The sequence below is a fragment of the Silene latifolia genome, chromosome X (genome assembly GCF_048544455.1).
Source record: "Silene latifolia isolate original U9 population chromosome X, ASM4854445v1, whole genome shotgun sequence".
Lineage (NCBI taxonomy): Eukaryota > Viridiplantae > Streptophyta > Magnoliopsida > Caryophyllales > Caryophyllaceae > Silene > Silene latifolia.
In genome coordinates, this window is record NC_133537.1 from 14,511,186 (window position 1) to 14,530,148 (window position 18,963).

At 37.8% G+C, this 18,963-nt stretch overlaps 3 protein-coding genes and 2 pseudogenes across 3 annotated transcripts; 3 read left to right on the forward strand and 2 right to left on the reverse strand.

Annotated features, from left to right (window-relative positions):
* Positions 1-2,125: 2,125 nt before the first annotated feature.
* LOC141621241 (uncharacterized) lies at positions 2,126-3,919 on the reverse strand. Its single transcript, XM_074437888.1, has 2 exons — positions 2,757-3,919; positions 2,126-2,472 (listed from the first exon to the last, which is right to left on the reverse strand). Exons 1-2 carry the CDS (start codon positions 3,821-3,823, stop codon positions 2,460-2,462), a joined length of 1,080 nt encoding a protein of 359 aa, XP_074293989.1. The 5' UTR covers positions 3,824-3,919; the 3' UTR covers positions 2,126-2,459.
* A 1,940-nt stretch (positions 3,920-5,859) lies between these two features.
* LOC141622983 (glutelin type-D 1-like) lies at positions 5,860-8,349 on the forward strand. The gene is made up of 3 exons (XM_074439016.1): positions 5,860-6,141; positions 7,182-7,902; positions 8,001-8,349. The coding sequence occupies exons 1-3, from the start codon at positions 5,946-5,948 to the stop codon at positions 8,149-8,151; spliced, it is 1,068 nt and encodes a 355-aa protein (XP_074295117.1). The 5' UTR covers positions 5,860-5,945; the 3' UTR covers positions 8,152-8,349.
* A 319-nt stretch (positions 8,350-8,668) lies between these two features.
* On the forward strand, positions 8,669-11,999 carry LOC141616910 (small ribosomal subunit protein mL103 (rPPR7)-like; annotated as a pseudogene).
* On the forward strand, positions 10,916-11,999 carry LOC141622984 (dirigent protein 25-like; annotated as a pseudogene).
* A 3,484-nt stretch (positions 12,000-15,483) lies between these two features.
* LOC141622985 (uncharacterized) lies at positions 15,484-18,485 on the reverse strand. Its single transcript, XM_074439017.1, has 3 exons — positions 17,545-18,485; positions 16,147-16,222; positions 15,484-16,016 (listed from the first exon to the last, which is right to left on the reverse strand). Exons 1-3 carry the CDS (start codon positions 18,307-18,309, stop codon positions 15,817-15,819), a joined length of 1,041 nt encoding a protein of 346 aa, XP_074295118.1. The 5' UTR covers positions 18,310-18,485; the 3' UTR covers positions 15,484-15,816.
* Positions 18,486-18,963: the final 478 nt, after the last annotated feature.

Sequence of the window (18,963 nt, forward strand, 5' to 3'; positions counted from 1 at the left end):
GGACATGCGCCATAGTCCGAATCACACCAACCCGTGATGGTAAGAGGACTGGTCGAACTAAGCAATATGCCTTGGCCTGGACTCCCTTTAAGGTAGCGAACCACACGCAATGCAGCCTCCATGTGAGCTTCACGAGGCTGCTGAAGATATTGAGAAAGAATATGGACAGAAAATGATAGGTCTGGCCGTGTAACAGCTAAATAAACCAGCCGGCCAACCAATCGTCGATAACGCTCCGGCTCGCTTAACAATGGACTGGCCGAGACACTAAGCTTGTGATCAAGGAGCATGGGAGTGGAAGCCGGTTTTGCCCCTAATAACCCGGTTTCAGTAAGAATATCCAGTATATACTTGCGTTGATTAAGGAAAATACCGTCCTTACTACGCGCCACCTCGAGACCGAGAAAATATTTCAAGGTCCCCAAATCCTTCATTTTGAAACAACGACTCAAATATTCTTTGAAAGACGAGATAGCAGAGGTGTCGTTACCCGCAATAACAAGATCGTCCACATAAATTAAAACATGAATACAAGTCGTGTGAAGGGAGTAAGAGAATAAGGAGTAATCCGAGTAAGACTGGCGGAAACCATATTGGCGCAAGGCCCCTGCGAGTTTTGCGAACCAACACCGGGGTGCCTGACGAAGACCGTATAAAGATTTTTTAAGGCGGCATACCTTCCCATCATGACCTCGACTAAAACCCGGAGGGAGTTTCATATAGACTTCTTCATTTAAATCACCGTGTAAGAATGTGTTATGCACATCCATTTGATGCAGCTCCCATTTTTTAACAGCGGCAACGGCGAGAAAAGTTCTGACGGTGACCATCTTTACAACAGGAGCAAAAGTTTCTCCATAATCAAGGCCCTCAACTTGGTGATTTCCGAAAACAACAAGTCGTGCCTTCAATCTTTCAACGGAACCGTCGGATTTATATTTTATCTTATAAACCCAACGACACCCCAAAGCTTTTTTATCAGGAGGTAAAGTAGCTAATTCCCAAGTACCATTTTGTTCAAGGGCATCGATTTCATCTTGCATAGCCCGACACCACCCGTCATCTTGCAAAGCAATTTTAAAAGAAGCGGGCTCGACCCCCGTGGTTATAGCAGCCAAAAAATTAATATGTCGAGGGGAAAATTTTTGACAAGTAACATAATTAGCTAGAGTATATGGCGTACCTGAGGGAGATGAAGGAGATTCCGGTGAGTCGGGAGGAGATGGACTGTTTATTGAATCGAGGACGTAACCTTGCAAACGAGAATTTGGAAATTTAATTCGGTGTCCGCGGCCAACATCCGGAACAGGTGAAGGGATCGTGGCAGTAAGATGATCCGGAGTAGCAGCTGTATCCAACAACTCCTCACCTGGTGTAGGACCCGTGGCTGACCCAAGAATGGGCTCGGTAGGTTCGGGATTGTCGGGTACAACAGGGTCAAGTATGGGTGGCTCATCTTCGAAAACAAAAGAAGGTGACTCAGGGGAAGATAACGTATTTTCCGGAGCAGGAAAATGAAATAAGTCTTCATAAAATTGAACATCACGAGACACAGTAATTTTGCCTGTTTCTATATCATAAACCTTCCAACCTTTTTGATTATGTGGATAACCAATAAAGATACATTTCCGACTCCGATGTTCAAATTTATCGCCTTGAGTTTTTTGATTATGTACGAAACAAATGCACCCAAAGACCCGTAAATTATGGTATGATGGAGGAATGCCGAAGAGAATTTCATATGGGGTTTTATTGCCAAGAAGTTTAGAGGGTGTACGATTGATCAAATATGCCGAAGTGAGAACGCATTCACCCCAAAATTGCTTAGGAAGGTTACCTTGAAACAGTAAGGCTCGTGCAACATTGAGTATATGCCGATGTTTACGTTCAACACGCCCATTTTGTTGGGGTGTGCCGACGCAAGATGTTTGGAATTGAATCCCCTGCTCCAAAAAATAAGTAGCCATGTGATTAAATTCATTCCCATTGTCACTACGAACCACCTTGACTGTTTCGAGAATGTGTACGAACCATGGATAAAAAATGCATGAACATAGTGGTAACCTCCGTCTTAGCAAGTAATAAATATACCCATACGGAACGAGAACAATCATCCACAAGAGTAAGAAAATACTTAGCTCCACAAGTAGAAATAGTACGATAAGGACCCCAAAGGTCACAATGTATCAAATCAAAAATTCCGGAAGCAATATTGTCACTTAAAGAAAAACTTGCACGAGTTTGCTTAGCAAGATGACAAACATCACAAACTAAGCTTTTATTAACGGAAATGGAAGAAGCTAAAGGAATATGTTGAACCACATGAGCACCCGGATGGCCAAGCCGTCGATGCCACAACTCGTAAGAACCAACCAAATTCACAGTGTTCACCATAGTAAAAGTGGGCGGTGCCAAGAAAAACAGTCCATCCCGAAGCTCACCGACTCCAATCATCTTCCTCAAGGTACGGTCCTGAATAAGACAACGATCTTTAGTAAATTGCAAAACATAGTCATTATCCTCCGTTAATTGAGAAACGGAAATTAAATTACAAGTTAAATGAGGAACAAAAAGAACCCGGCGCAAAGTAATATGATCATTTATGCAAACGGTGCCCATTTTGGAAGCCAAAATCCGCTTCCCATTAGGCAAGCCAACAGCTCGTGGAGGAATGACCATACAATCCGCAAATATAGATAAATCACCTGTTACATGGTTAGATGCACCCGTATCTATAATCCAAGAAACAGACATACCCGATAACCGGTCCGAGGATACTGATTGAAGGGCATTGGCATGAACCACGCCTTCTCCTTGAGAGCCGGCCCCAAAACCCGAGCCACCGGGCGATCGGCTGAACCCGCACTGGACTCATACCCTTACGACTTCGTAATTCGGCCAAAGTTCGAGGTCTACTGCCCCACCAATCCGGGAATTTATTAAGTCTAATAAAACAAGATTTGATGTCATGACCATTAACCTGACAGTGAGTGCAAAATATTTTTCGACGTTCCGATTTCTCGCGTTCACGAAGAGCTTTCCAGTCCGCAGGGGTACGTGAAGGACCCGAGACCGCGAAGGCAGAGACTTCATTCACATCAGGAGAGGGTGAGTCACTAAGAAGTAAGCGCTCTGCCTGAAGCACGACATGATAGCCGCGATTAAGAGAAGGCAGTGGGACAAGTTGAAATTGTTGATTACGGATAGGGCCGTATAAACTACGATCAAGTCCCATAAAAAATTGGTGAAGTCGTTCATTGTCAAGGCGTTTAATCGCTTTAGTAGCAATATCACAAGTGCATTTTCCACACTTACAAGCAAAAGGGGGTTCATGTATGGAAATAGCATCCCAAATCGATTTTAATTTACCGTAATATTCAGTGACGGACATACCTTTCTTTTGTCGACAGTCACTAAGATCAGATTTCAAAGTGTGAATAGACGTACCATCAACCACGGCAAATCGCTCCGCTAAATCGCCCCACATAGCAGCGGCATCCTCGACATATGGCACGCTTTCGAGGACCGACGGATCAATCGTAGCGCGAAGCCAGGAAACAATAGTGCAATGAATCACCTCCCATTGCCCGAGGAGAAAATTATCAGTCGGCTTTTCGACAGTCCTGTCACAAAAGCCAAACTTGCGACGAGATTTGAGTGTCATTCGCATAGAACGACTCCAATCATCATAATTGTAAGTATTCAAGAGAACAGTGGAAAGTTTGAGGTTTGGAAGGTCTCCGGAACCGAGATAAAACGGAGACAAAGGATCAATCCGAGGAGTCGTGTTTCCCGATTGAGAAGTAGCATCTCCACCAGTCATGGCAAGGAGATGAAGAAGATATAATTTGTGTGGATTTTTGTTTTTAGAAGAAAAATTGGCCTGATACCATGTTAGTATTTAGAAGCAGAGAACGCATCAGAGAAAGGAATAGGGTAGAAATTGTGTTGTATATTCATTCCACTTCTTAGCCTATAAATATTACAAAGGAGGTAACAAATTACTAGAAATAAGGAACTAAAATATCATAAGATAATATTGTTACCATAAGAATAGGCAATATCAGTGAGGAAAATATTGTGATCATATCGATCACAATATCCGTCTAACACGTTGCCATACTCTTACGTACAACATGTAGTATTGAATGATTTATAAGGAGAGGCCCGAGAGGGTGATACTGAGGCTTGGCACTCAAAATGACAATCCCAGAAATTCTTGTTTCTGAATAAGGCCTTCGTATCCAAAGCTCGATATCACTTGGTGACGGCTTGGGATATTAAAGCAATTAATTGTAGTAGTTGTACGCTTGAGAGGCCCATTTTGACATTAATATCGTTTGTTTGGTTGCACAAACAGCAGCTGACGCATGTGCACGTTGGGTTTGCATGTATTTTATCTCTCATTAAGCACCTTCTTCTCATGTTATCTCTTATTTGGTATAATTACAAGCTTGCGACGGGTCAAGTACTATCTATGTGAGTAGATAAGACAAAACAGATTGCTACTCTCCAGGAACTCTGCTTTTGTCTTATCTATCCACATGAATAGTACTTGACTCGTTGTAAGTCTGCGACGAATATGTCCGTCACAAATGAGAATGAGTAAATGGATTGAAAAATGATATTCCTCACATCGCTCAAATTAGTCAATATGAAAAGAGTTTTTTTTGTCAGAAGGTACCTAATATTTAAGTCACTTTGCACGTAAGTACCTAACATTATTTTTTTTGCCCTAAAGTACCTAAAGTTTATGTCATTTGTTAACAAGTACCAATTAACGTTTTCAGTAAAAAAAAATTGACTTTGAGGTTTGACTCGATGGAAAAATGTGATTTATTTTACTCTCCTTAATCCCTTTCTTTAAGACTAATTAGTAATTAATCACATAATTTAACTCTTTCTCCCCCTCTCCAGCTATATAATATCTTATATATCAACTCTTATTACTAGATTTAAATTGTGTGATTAATCACCTTGAAGAAAGGGATTAAGGAGAGTAAAATAAATCACATTTTTTCCGTCAAGTCAAACACTCAAACCCCAAAATTAACTTTCTTTGACAGAAAACATTACTTGGTATTTATTAACAAATGACATCTAAACTTTAGGTACTTTTGGGCAAAAAAAATAATGTTAGTTGCCTGTGTACAAAGTGACCTAAATATTAGGTACCTTTTGACAAAAATCCATATGAAAAATGTTTTTAGTATAAGATGTAAAATCGTCTTTATGACTTTCTTTACACTAAAAAAATATTTTTATAAATTCTTTTACACCAAAAATAATACATTAAACAAACAAGAACGACTGACATGCAGATCATCCGGAATTCCTTTCTATTGCGTATTTGTGCGGGGATATCTTCTCCTCATAATTCAACTTTTCTATCTGCACTATAACCCTAGAACCTAAATTGCTATAGCATTATCTAATTTTATCTTAATTCAATTTATCCAATAGGATAACATCTTCACTCTTCAGTATTATTTTCCAAATGAAGCCTAAACTAATACTCAATAATAAATAAAAAAATTTTGCAATAACATTCCGTAGATCATAACTGTAAGGATTATATACAAGAGCTTAATGAAAAGGGCACTAATTCGATATCCTATATTTTTACTGGCACTAATTCTTTTACTGGAGTCTAATTTTCGAGTTTTGTTAATCATAGGACTCCGATTAATCTAATATAATTGTGGAAATATTATCCAAACACTAATCCATTCTAATATCCTTAACCTATTCTTCACAAAATCCGGATAAAAATAAATCCAAATCACAATTCACAAACGAAGTTTAATTCCATGCAAACTCTATATCCCTAAATTCCTCAATACTATAAATACACCCCTCAATTCTCTCCTTTTTCTCACAAATATTCTCAACCTCAAGCAAATAAAATATTCAAAAGAAATTCAAAGAAATCAAAAGAAAGAAAGATGGAGCTTGATCTAACACCAAAGGTAGCAAAAAAAGTTTACGGAGGAGAAGGTGGGTCCTACTATAGTTGGTGCCCCAATGAATTACCAATGCTTAAGAATGGTAATATTGGTGCTGCTAAACTTTCTCTCAATAAAAATGGTTTTGCTCTTCCTCGTTATTCCGATTCTTCCAAGGTTGCTTATGTTCTTCAAGGTATCTTCTTTTCTTCACTCTATCGTATCTTTGTTGTTTTTTCCGTCTCAGTCTTTTGTTTACCTTTTGTATTCATTTTTTTTTGGTACAAAACATTTGCATTCGTTGTGAGGGTTAGTTATATGTTCCTTAGTTATACTGTAATTGCATTTTTTATCTCTGTAACAAAAGAGGGATAATGCTTTGGATTTGTTTTCTTTTAATGCTTCATAGTTTCAAGATTAATTCTTTTGTAGTTGTGTTATATTTGTTGATCACTGATTGATATATAGATTCTTGTGTTAAGACGGTTTTACATAAGAAGTTTGTAAAACGGATCATTTTTGTAACTAGCTTTTCGGGTGTGTTGAAAAAACGAGAGATTTTTTTGGTGGCATCTTGGCATTGATCAACTTTATGAATTGTTGTTAGTTTAATAATCTTTGATTTTAGTCTTTTAGATCGTTTGTTTCATGCAATTCTACTTTGTTTCCTTGATTGATCATGGAATTATTGTGCTTTCATCTTGTAAAGAAATCGCATTGACTTCAAAGAATGAAAAGGGCCCCGAATTGGTGTACCTCCCTTAATCTATTATTAAGGGTGAGATTATGCCAATCTATTATTAAGGGTGAGATTATGCCAGACTTTTATTATTTTTATATTGCTTAGACCTACCTCAGATTCTATCAGTCAGTCTAGTCAGTCTATCGGTAGACTTAGCTCAGATTCTACTTTTCCATTTCACTCCATTTTTTTTACAAATTTAAAAAAAAAACAAAAAGAAATGACACATGTGATCTACTCATTGGATAATTTCCTTTAAAAGTGGGGTCAAGACTCACCTAAAGTCTTAAATCAAGACTCAACTTAAAAACTTGCCAAAGTGTCTCAAGGCTACCAATAATCTTACCTTTAAGGCCTAAACATGTAAATTGACTCAAATCGCTTTGTTTGGAATTCGGAAACGACTTTGTCATAAACTGTGTACATAATATGGATGTAGTATGCCTTAATGGTTAATAATGTGATATTAAAGTTTTGATTTTGGATTCCTTTAGGACAAGGAGTAGCCGGGATTGTCCTTCCCGAGAAAGAGGAGAAGGTGATTGAGATCAAGGAGGGAGATACAATTGCTCTTCCATTCGGTGTTGTTACCTGGTGGTACAACAAGGTAGACACCGAATTAACTGTTCTCTTCTTGGGTGACACCTCTAAGGGACACAAAGCCGGCCAATTTACTGACTTTTTCCTTACCGGCACTAATGGAATATTTAATGGGTTCTCGACTGAGTTTGTGAGCCGAGCATGGGACTTGCCAGAAGATGTAGTCCAGAACTTGGTTAGCAAGCAATCAGGAAACGGCATTGTCCAGCTATCTGCGTCTCACAAAATGCCTGAGCCTAAGAAGGAGCACCGTGAGGGTATGGCATTGAATTGTTTGGAAGCGCCATTGGATGTTGATATCAAGAATGGTGGAAGAGTGGTGGTGTTGAACACTAAGAACTTGCCTTTGGTCGGGGAGGTTGGTCTAGGAGCTGATCTTGTTAGGATTGATGGAAAGTCGATGTGCTCTCCCGGGTTTTCTTGTGATTCTGCCCTTCAAGTTACTTACATTCTAAGGGGAAGTGGACGTGTCCAAGTCGTTGGGGTCGATGGCAAAAGGGTCTTGGAAACGACTCTAAAGGCGGGAGATTTGTTCATTGTGCCAAGGTTCTTTGTTGTTTCGAAGATTGCTGACAATGATGGCATGCACTGGTTCTCCATCATTTCTACCCCTGAGTAAGGATTCTCGCATATTAGTTTCGCTTCAAAGCGACTCATTATAATTCTGATTTATGTATGACTGATTAATATATGCTTGTTTGATGTTATGGCAGCCCGGTGTTCACACACTTGGCAGGGAGGACTTCAGTGTGGAAGGCGTTGTCGTCAGAGGTGCTGGAGGCAGCTTTCAATGTGCCTACAGATGTGGAGAAGCAGTTTCGATCAAAGAGGACTTCTGATGCCATCTTCTTCCCTCCAAATTAGAGAGACTGAAAATAATATTAGAAACTATTATCTAGGATTTAGCAGTCTTATGGTACTGCAATTAGCTAATAAATAAATAATGTGTGCATTCTAAACCAGCATTCATCTGCTGGTTTCTTTAGTTTATACATGGATTCTTAAGTGTTACGGAGAAGTTTAATAACTTCGTGTTAGTATATAATAAAGAGTTTTTATCAATATGATTCTTGCCTTCACAGTTTTATTCGTTTGCTTATTTATGAATCATAATCTTCTTTCCACAATTTCGTGACAACGCACAATTTCGTTTGCCATCTGTAAAAGAACTATTTTTCACAGCTGCAAAAAAAAAAAAAAAAAAAAAACCTTCTTTCCACAACTCTGTCTGATCTTTAACATATACTCGGTAGTCTGTACTCCGTAAGAGCATTGGCCCTGTTGCCCGGTTGGCTTTTCACTTGTTCAGTTATTCTCATATGAGCTAATTAACATACGGATTAATTATCATCTAAGGGAAACTAAATTAGTCATCGCCACCATGGCACCACCGTCTCCGACTCATCATCCAATTATCAATAGTTTCTAGCGCTTTGTCTTAAAACGGAGTTCTATTTTTCGTGTTAAATTCCGGAGTTGATAAGAGTAAACTACTACCCTCATAGCCTCGAGTCAAGTCTCAAGACCCATGCCCAAACCCGACTCAGACTGACCCAACCCACGACTGTAAAACTCCCGCCCATTTAACGAACTTGAGAACTTGATTAAAACACTTAAAATGTCTTGCCTCCTCAGAGTCACACACACATAAGTACATAACACACATCATGTTCAAGTTCCGCGCCCTCAAACCACCATTACTTCTCACCCAAATCCGAAAATTAACCACCCGTGCAAGACTCCATCCCCGGACACGCACCCATACTTGACTCAGACTCGGACTCGAGTTGACGATCCACGGCCGAAACGACGCAAACCGAAACCGATACCCATACCCTTCATTACTGATGTGAAGCAACTGGATAACCCAGATGAAGCTCTCTCTCTTCTCCACGACTACAGTAAAATGGGTATCAAACATGATTACCCTTCTTACTCTTGTCTTCTATATAAACTAGCTCGTTCTAGAAGCTTCCATCTTATCGATAATCTTCTTAATCTTATCAATCGTCGGAATGTTCGTTGCAGTGAATCGTTGTTTATTGGATTAATGCAGCATTATGCGAAATGCGGTTTAGTTGATAAGGCGATTAAGTTGTTTTATGATATGCCCAAGTTTAATTGTCAACGGAGTTTGGTGTCGTTTAATACTTTGCTTAATTTGCTTGTCGATAATTGTCGATTTTCTGATGCTGAGTGTTTGTTTGGGAGGAGTAAGGAGCTGGGTTTTCGGCTGAATTCGGTTTCGTATAATGTGATGATGAAGGGTTGGTTAGGGAGAGATGATTTGGGTAATGCGTGGAAAGTGTTTGATGAAATGCTTGAGAGAGAAATTGAGCCTAGTGTTGTGAGTTATAACAGTTTGATTGGGTTTTTGTGTAGGAAGGGTGATGTGGAGAAGGGAATTAAGTTGCTTGATGATATGATTAAGAAAGGGAGGCATCCGAATGCAGTTACGTATGCTTGATGGAAGGGTTGTGTTCTTTGGGGAAGTATGGTGAAGCGAAGAAGATGATGTTTGATATGGAGTATAGAGCGTGTAAACCAAAGATTGTGAATTTGGGGGTTTTGGTTACGGATCTTGCTCGAAAAGGAAAACTTGATGAAGCAAAAAGTTTTATTCTTGAAATGAGGAAGAAAAAGAAGCTTAATGCGGATGTTGTGATTTATAATATATTGGTGAACTTTTTGTGTAAGGAAGGTAGAGTTGAGGAGGGTTATAAGGTGCTAATCGATATGCAAATGAAAGGATGTGAGCCTAATGCAGCGACGTATAGGATGTTGGTTGATGGGTTTTGCCGAGTTGGCGAATATGAGAGGAGTTTGAGTATTCTTCATGCAATGCTTATGAGTCGTCATTGCCCTCGTTTGGAAAGCTTTAATACTTTAGTATCGGGGTTGCTGAGGGATGGGAAGTTGGATGAGGCTTGTTTCCTTTTGGAAGAAATGGAAAAGAGGAATATGAGATGTCAACTTGAAACTTGGGAATCTATGGTTGGTGATGTCTGTGCTGTTAGTGATGATACTAATGCGCTTGTAAGTGAACTTTCTTCGGTCCATTCATAGGTTTTGAGAAGCAGCAACCCGTAATTTTACTTTACAAGAACTTCCCAAGTACTCCTTTGTCCCTTACATTTTTTGATGATAACAATGAATAATGATTGATGAGTTGGTGTGTTTAGCAGTTGGCATTTTGAGGTTTAGATTTCCCAGTTCTAACCAATTCACCAGATATTGAATGCATAGAAGAGCAACTACTCCACTCTATCAACTCCATCTTATTATTCTTTCGGCTTTTCTAGTTCTTAGCTTCTTTATATAAACTCGAATGTACAGTCTCACTTTCATCATCCAATCTCCAAAGCAAGCCTGATTAACAAGCACCTCTTCTAATTACAGCACTAATTTTAAAATCACCAATGGCAATCTCCATCAAGTCCCAAATCTTTCATCTTACCCTAGCCTTACTTATTACATTTTGCCACCTCAGCTCGAATCCTCGATGAAACAATCTCTCCTGTCCCCGAGCCATACGGCCCAGTTGATGATGATGCTGTTGCCCCTGTGAGTGGGTCTTCTGGTACTGCTGCCATCAGTGGTGGAGGGGCTTCTGGTACTGCCACTATCAATGGTGGTGGGGCTTTCGGTTCTGGTACTGCCACCACAAACGGTGGTGGGGCTTCTGGTTCTGCTTCTGCCAATACCACTGGTGGTGGAGCCTCTGGTGCTGCTACAGTCTCTGGTGGTGGAGCCGGTGGAAGTGTTTCACCAGATGACGGGGCTTGTGGTGCAAGTACTGTCTCTAATGGGGGGCGCTGCTGGTGTTGGAGCTGGAGCCGGTGCAAGTGTTGTACCAGATGGTGCCCACCCTGATTTAACCTTTTTTATGCACGACATTCTAGGTGGGACAAACCCTTCAGCCAAAGCTATCACAGGCATTGTGACAAACCCTGCTGTAAATGGCCAGGTCCCTTTTGCTAAGCCTAACGGTGCTGTCCTTCCCACAAGTAATGGGCTCCCACAAAACAATGGCAACAACGGCATCATCAACAACAACAATGTTCTTTTCCTTACCGGGCTTGGTGGTGTCAACCCAAATGTAATGCAAAACAATGGTAACAACAACAACAACAACTTCGTAGGAGGGTACGGATTTCCAGGTGTGAATGGTGCTCAGCTCTCTGCACAGACCTCCCTGCAACAGCTCATGTTCGGGACAATGATAGCAATTGACAACGAGTTGACTGAAAGCCATGACCTTAGTTCAAGCATGATTGGCCGGGCCCAAGGGTATTATGTGTACAGCTCGGTTGATGGGAAGACCCAGACAATGGCTTTCACAACAATGTTCCAAGAAGGTGGCTACTGGCTACGTTGACAGCCTCAACTTCTTTGGGGTGCATCAGACATCTGTTTCCGAGTCTTTGGTTGCAGTTATGGGTGGGACCGGGAAATATGTGAGTGCCAAGGGATTTGCCCTTGTGAAAACACTTCCTGTTGCTCAGCACGAGACTGATGGATTGGAGACAGTCCTTAAGTTTAATGTCTACCTTACTCAGTAAAGTGTGTACATGATTTTAAATTATGTCGCGTTTTGTTTTAGCTTCGGAGTTTTATGTAAACTATGATTGCCTTGTAAAACAGAGGATTGTTATGGCAAGACCCCATTTAGCCTTGTCCCTTACCAAACATCATATACTGAATTTGGAATTGGAATCGGTGTTCTTTAACGAGAATCATAGGACTTGGTATGGCAAGACCCCATTTAGCCTGTAAGATGGTGATTTGACACTCTGATTGTAATTATCTATATGACCAATGTAACATCGGAGTTTCGAAATATCTACACTGATGTTTTTATTGAAACATTTTAGATCAGATGAAAGTAGGAAAATCCTAACTTTTACTCCATATACACAGAACCTGAGGATAGACCCTGCTAAATTGACAGGCACTACCTTAAATATCCCAATGGGAGATATTTCGATATTTTATCTTAAACATAAACTGTAACTGTCAAATTAACAGTTATGCAATGTTTAAGGACAATCATAAGCCAATTAGTAATCAAGATTTACTGATATCTACAATTGATAATCTTGAATATAAAAAGTGATGGACAAAGTTAAAACCAAAGTTATCTTTATGTGGGCTTAAAGTTGCATGCGATCCAACTTTATACGGGCAAGCACCCATTTTCCACCGCAGCTATCATTTTCAGGCCTCTTCTTGCCTATCCATGGGCCCATTATGAGCCTTCTTTACTCCTTCCGTCCTTTTCATTCCTTCCCATTTTAATCATACGGTTTTCTAATAATGGTCGACGTGCAACTTCATTACATGAGATTAAATGATTTATTTGTTGCAAGTTCATCACATGTGGTTAAATGATTTTGTGCTATATCATGTAGTGTAGTTTTGAGTTTGTAATAGACCTGGAAAACGGGTCAACCGGGTTAAGTTAATTTGGATTTGAAAGAATTTACGTCAAATCGAATTGGGTCAGCCATTTCAGGTTCGGGTATATTATTATAAAGTTATTTAGAAATAACAGTCAATTTTCAACAAGAAACATTTGAGTCGGGTCAAGTTGAAGTCATAAGTTCGAGAATCCGTCGGGTCGTATCATTCGGGTCGGGTAGATTTCGCCAAGTCTAGTTTGTAACATCTGATTTGCTCGAGATCTGAACCCGTGTACAAATATGATGAAGCTTGCTAAAAAAAAGTTATTCTCAGCATATTTGAAATTGTCTTGAATTCGAAACCCTTAATTAAGATTGAATAACCAATGGGTCGGCTCAAATCATTCGGACTATATGAATTCGAACATGTGAGCTATTGTCAGTTTGTCACGATTATCATGATATCTGAGTCTTAACCACCGAGCTAAGACCATACATAAATAGTAGATTGTAGAATAACCAACCATCCATGGTGCGCCGGTCCAAATCAGCCTATAAAGCATTGATCAAGGAAGTCATAAATGTAATTATGCAAAATAATCCAACCTCTTTAGTAGGTGGATGCATGCTTTTCTACTTTATTTTTTCCCGTATTTTTCGTTCTAGCCGTCCAAAACTACCAAATACCGAACAAAATAGATAGGAAAAACAAGAAAAGAGGGGACAAATAATAATGAATGAAATGATGAGAAATGTGGATAGAAAAATGGCGTTTTCACTTGCATGCTTCCAAAATTAAGTACTCATAGTCAAGACATTCTACTTCTTTTCTGCCTTTATTTTTGTGGATTTTTAAGGCAGATTAGATTATTCTTGATCGTTCCCTAAAAGCATAAAACAAACACTCATCACTAAAGTTTTCTACTACTGTGGACCTTAGTTATAAACTTTAACACGTAAAAGATAGAGTTATTCAAATATTGGATTTAAAGTCCTACACTTTTAATTCACAAAGATTTAAATAGAATATTCATGTTTTGTACTAGTTTTTTTTTTTTTTTCAATTGGTCTCAGATCCCTTAAGACGGTCATTTCCGTTTTAAATATTAAACGGGTTAATACCTACCTAGGTAGATAGATGGGATAAATATTTTGTCCTTGCCCCTAAACATTTTGCTTTTTCTCTCATCTGTTCATTTGACTCATTTCATATTTTTTTTTACTTTGACGTCATGAACACCTGTTTATATATTTTCGCCATAATATACACTCCCTAAACAATATTAATCGATAATAATCTGTAGCATATTACACGCATTTTCTATAGTTAATTTACACCAACCAACGAGACACAAAAATAAGGGTTAGTATAAAAGTAATCTAAAAAGTATCATCCAAATTCAAATTTACAAACGTAAACCTACTCCCGATAGAGTAAGGTGGATCATTCAAAAACGAGCGAGGGGATTAAAAACAAAAGTGAAATCATGTTCATGTTATTACTCAAACAGTGTACAATTCATTAGCATCGGGTGTTCGTCTGTTCGATCAGTCACCCACCGGTGAATGCTGTGTGAGTTGAATAATAGTTTGGCGCATGCTCAGATATTGATGCAACTGCAATTGGATCATGGGTTTGCTTCTCTTGTCATACTCATCTACATGGTACCACTATACCATTTTGTACATATATCAATAATTATATATGTATGACCCCATATGATTATTGAGGTTAAGGAGTTGGCATTTACTTCATCTCTCACTTTAATCATCCACAACAGGGCCGTCTCGAGAAAAGTGGAGGCCCGGTGCAAAAAAGAATATGAGGCCTCAAATTTTAAAAAATCAAATAACTTTACATAAAATATCAATGCAAACTACAATTATTTGAAAAACGATTCTTTCGTGTAGTTTTTTTTTAAGCAAATTCAAAGAATTGTCGTCACGACGGTGTGTGAATTAACAATCGATAAAACAAGTTCTCTGATTTCTGACTCTTTGTCCTTCCTCCAATACTGCAAATGCATTAAATTTTAGAATAATATTGAACATGAAACAAATAAACCATAAGACAATAATATGAAAGGAAAATAAAGACAAGATTCACAAGAAATAGACATTATCATACATAATAGAATTCATTAGAAATAAGAAGAAATATTACCTATTTCGATTGTAAATCTCGGATTTTTATAGACAATTGAAAACAACTATATTGCAAACTTTTGATTCTATTCTCTCGAACTTGCAATGATTTGTGAGGAGTGATTTGGAATAATTTTATTTAAAGATTATAAAAGAAGGTTAAATAACTTTATGGGAAGATTAAAAAGGAGATTTAATTTTTTTTGGGAAAGATTCAATTACTCCCATATTTGGGCTTTTTGGGGAAGAGAAATTAGTCACAAGTATACGTCCTTCCTACATAATTTATTGCTTTTAATTTTTTTTTTTTAAAATTATATGGGTCATGGCAAGATTTGGGCCCCAAAATCTTGAGGCCCGGTGCAAGTGCCCATAGAGCGCTATGGGCTAGACGGGCCTGATCCACAACCTTTCATGAGGTGAGAGTAAGTCTCATGTAAGACGGTTTTTAATAAATTTAATGAAGTAAAATACTTTGATTCTATGTAATAGAATTATTTGATTCCAAATTAAGAAAATTGAATAATTCGAAGTAGTGTCAAGTTACAGAGGCGCAGGCCCTTGCTGGAGGATAAAAATTTCAATGTTTTTAGTTATAATTTCCAAAAATTCTGAATATTACCCGTTTATCCTCGCTGAAAAAATATAATTTCCAAACAATAGGCAATAGCCCCATTAAGATAATGCACAAAAGCGCATTGTATCATCATCTCAAACAAACCAAGCAAATTGTATCACACAGACATATAGTAGCAAATAACACCTTTTTGCCAAGAGCTAAATGAGAGAAATACATGACAGCAGCTTAATGCACTATAGAAATCTCAAACTAGATAGTACTGCTAAATTATACTCCCTCCGTCTCGTTCATTTGTTTACTTTTTTTTTTTTGTAATGTTTATTAGGGAGATTTTAATCAAAGATAAACAAATGATTGAGACGGTGGGAGTACATTACATTAACCTTTCATTCATTACTTCTGTCAATTTAGGTCTATCGTTGACGAGCTTGACGAAGAAGTGGACGATGTCGTTGATGTCGAATTCGACGAGGATGAAACTTGAGAAGGCCAGAATTGTGCATTCTTTACTTTGGAAATACTTGTCAGTACCTCTACCGGCGTCACATATCCGATAACAGTCACTTTTTTCGTTTCCATGTCGATACTATACGAAGTCACTCCTGCATTATTAATTAAAACAAATTAATTCCGTTAAGCTTTCGATAAGTTCACGTAGGATCGATTTTTTTTATCCAGGTACGATAAATCAAGCAGTAACATAGTTTAGATAGTAAATGAAACAAAAATTACCTTCCATTTTAGAAAGATGATTCCTGAGCTTTTTTTCACAACCTTTGCAGTGCAATGACACCCTCAATACAACTACCTGATGCATGACACATGACACATCACACACCAAACCATAATTACCAAAACTATACAAATTATTCATTTATGGCTATCAAATATCAATAAATAAATGTTTCTAATACTAAAAAACCGTTTCATAGTATGAGACCGTCTCATAGAATAATTACCGAAAAAACTATTCGGAAAGGACAGCTAGAGACAACATCATCAAAGTTCTACCCCATCTCATATAATACTAATACTGTGTGAACTGTGGATTTTGTACTATAGTGTAGTATATACTCCTCCATCAAGGCTTTTAACTCGAACATCTGACCACATTATTAGCTTTAATTACTACTCCCTCCCAGTCGTCATAATGTTCCCCTTTGATAATGGCACGATACTTAAGGAAAAGTATTAAAATAGGAGTAAAAGAATTGTGTGGGGTTGGTGATAGGAGAGAGGGATGAATTATTAGTAGTTAAATAAAGAATGTGTGCCAAAACATAAATGAAAGTAATAAAATAAGAGTAAAAGAGTTGTGTGGGGTTTGGTGATAGGAGAGAGAAATGAATAAAATAAGAGTAAAAGTTTCTAAAAATAGAAAGGGGAACATTACTTGAATAATCCGTTTTGGGAAAGAGAGAACATTATAGTGACTGGGAGGGTGTACTTATTACAGTAATTAATATCTGACCATAAGATGCCCGTTACCATAAGCATCATAATAACAGCTTTTATGTTTATGTAATAAAACAATCAAAGCATCTAAGATTCTTAGTACCTCTAGTATCTTGCTTAAAATTAGGTAAGTGATTCACATGTACGCTACACTAATTGGGTTTTAATAAAATAGTCCGTAATAAATAGGCCGTTTTAATAACTGACATATTAAAAGTCTCCTATAAAACAAGTAAACCAATCTACCAAAGACAGTGTTATCAAGGAACATGGTGGTTGCTGAAAGTTATTTTAGTGGGATTATTTAAGTACAAAATATTACTCCATCCTTGATTTTATCGTAACACTTATATAAAACGATTTACACAAAAAAAAAAAGCAATAGGAATATGTTAATGGTCTTGGCATGTTGACTAATATTCAGTTACATCAAGTCACAAATTCAAATCTTACCTTTAACTATAGCAATCTTTATGTCGGAGTATATTTACAAATCGGGATATAACAAACACAGATTATCAAACAAGACGATTTTACAAATTAATAAAAATTTAATCTTTCATCGATTGGACATTCCACAAATTCATGCATAAAACTGCTACGGAGTACATGTTAAACCGTTTTATACAGGACTAATATCGTAAAACACAATTTACTCAGATTAAAATAATTTACCTGGTCGGGAGAACGGGAAGATCCCATACGGGCGATACCCATGCTCCTCTGCCTTTGACTTCGACTTTGACTTTGACCATCATATTCTGTTTCCCCTGAATTCCTCTGCTTAATTCCGGATTTACCCCTCCTATGATCATCACTAACATCAATCAATGAAAAATGTTGCCTAATCTTCTCCTTTTCATCATCCAACATTGATCCAAAACGCTTCGTTTCGACCCTGCTTGTACTCCTCCTTCCCTCAGAACCAAACACCGGAGTACTCGGGGTATCATTGTCTTTTCCAGCCAAATTACTTCTCGTACTTTTAGACCCGTAAAGCGAGTCTAAATATCTAGACTCGGCTAAGAGATACCTTGAAGAATTACTATACTCGTGACGATTATTGTTATAATGTTTGATATCCCTTAACTCAACTGAGCTTCTTCTCCTTCTAGTGATAACATCACTATGCTTAACCTCGGACGTAGGTTTACGAGTTTTGTCGCGGTAGCTAGAGAAGGAGGAAGGCCTAGGAGTGAAGGGTAGTTCAGAAATGCAAGGAGCTCTTGGAGGAGAATAATAAGGATTAATATTATTACTAATATTATTATTGTTGGTTAAAGTTTTGTAATGATCACCTAAGTAGGAATTTAAACGTTGGAATGATTTGGTGCTGTTTTTAATGACAGAACGTTGGTCCATGCTAGAACAAATAGCAGTTGATGATGGTGAAGCACAAGAAAGATCTATGCCTTTCATGTTCTTAATTTTTATATGCATTTTTGAGGTTTAGTATGGTGCAGGAGTGTCAATTTAGGTGAATAATTGGTAGAATGAATTATTTAGAATTTTAGGAGAGTTTTAAGGAGGGAGAAGAGGAGTTTGAAAGGGAGAGTAGCTACTTATTAGCTTGTGTCATGGTTTATAAAGATATAGGGGGTTGGGACTTGGGAATTGAGGAATATAGGGAGGAAATAATAGGAGTATATATTAAGGATAATTATGTGGGTCCACTATCTTGGCTCAATCAAGTTTTGACTTAAAAGAATGTAGGTGACTCATTTGATGGAAAATGGATCCTCTCTATTTTCTCTCTTAAACTCATTTAATAATATTTTTCCCACCAAATCTCATTATTCCTTTATTTCTTCCTATAAATTTTGAGTCATTTGATGATGCCAGAATACGATCTGGACCAACGAAAGAAAATGACCTCTCCATTTCTTTTTAGGAAATGGAGAGAAACTCTCCTCCATTTGATGTGTGTATTAGATAGTAGGGGTACCATGTTTTATAGGTATTACTTGGCTAGTGAGATCATGTATCAAATGATGATGAACTTATGATTTAGGTAAATGTAGCATCAAATTAGATTTTACTTTTTTTTTTTACCTCCAGTATAATTTAATCATTTTACCTGATTATTTGTTTATC

Excerpts from the sequence above, each read along its gene's own strand:
- LOC141621241 (XM_074437888.1), bottom strand. The coding sequence starts at position 3,823 with ATGACTGGTGGAGATGCTACTTCTCAATCGGGAAACACGACTCCTCGG.
- LOC141622985 (XM_074439017.1), bottom strand. The coding sequence starts at position 18,309 with ATGCATATAAAAATTAAGAACATGAAAGGCATAGATCTTTCTTGTGCT. Across the intron at positions 16,223-17,544 it reads CTTCCCGTTCTCCCGACCAG|GTAGTTGTATTGAGGGTGTC; the intron begins GTAAATTATTTT and ends GTCATGCATCAG. Across the intron at positions 16,017-16,146 it reads TCATCTTTCTAAAATGGAAG|GAGTGACTTCGTATAGTATC; the intron begins GTAATTTTTGTT and ends TTAATAATGCAG.
- LOC141622983 (XM_074439016.1), top strand. The coding sequence starts at position 5,946 with ATGGAGCTTGATCTAACACCAAAGGTAGCAAAAAAAGTTTACGGAGGA. Across the intron at positions 6,142-7,181 it reads GGTTGCTTATGTTCTTCAAG|GACAAGGAGTAGCCGGGATT; the intron begins GTATCTTCTTTT and ends GGATTCCTTTAG. Across the intron at positions 7,903-8,000 it reads TCCATCATTTCTACCCCTGA|CCCGGTGTTCACACACTTGG; the intron begins GTAAGGATTCTC and ends ATGTTATGGCAG.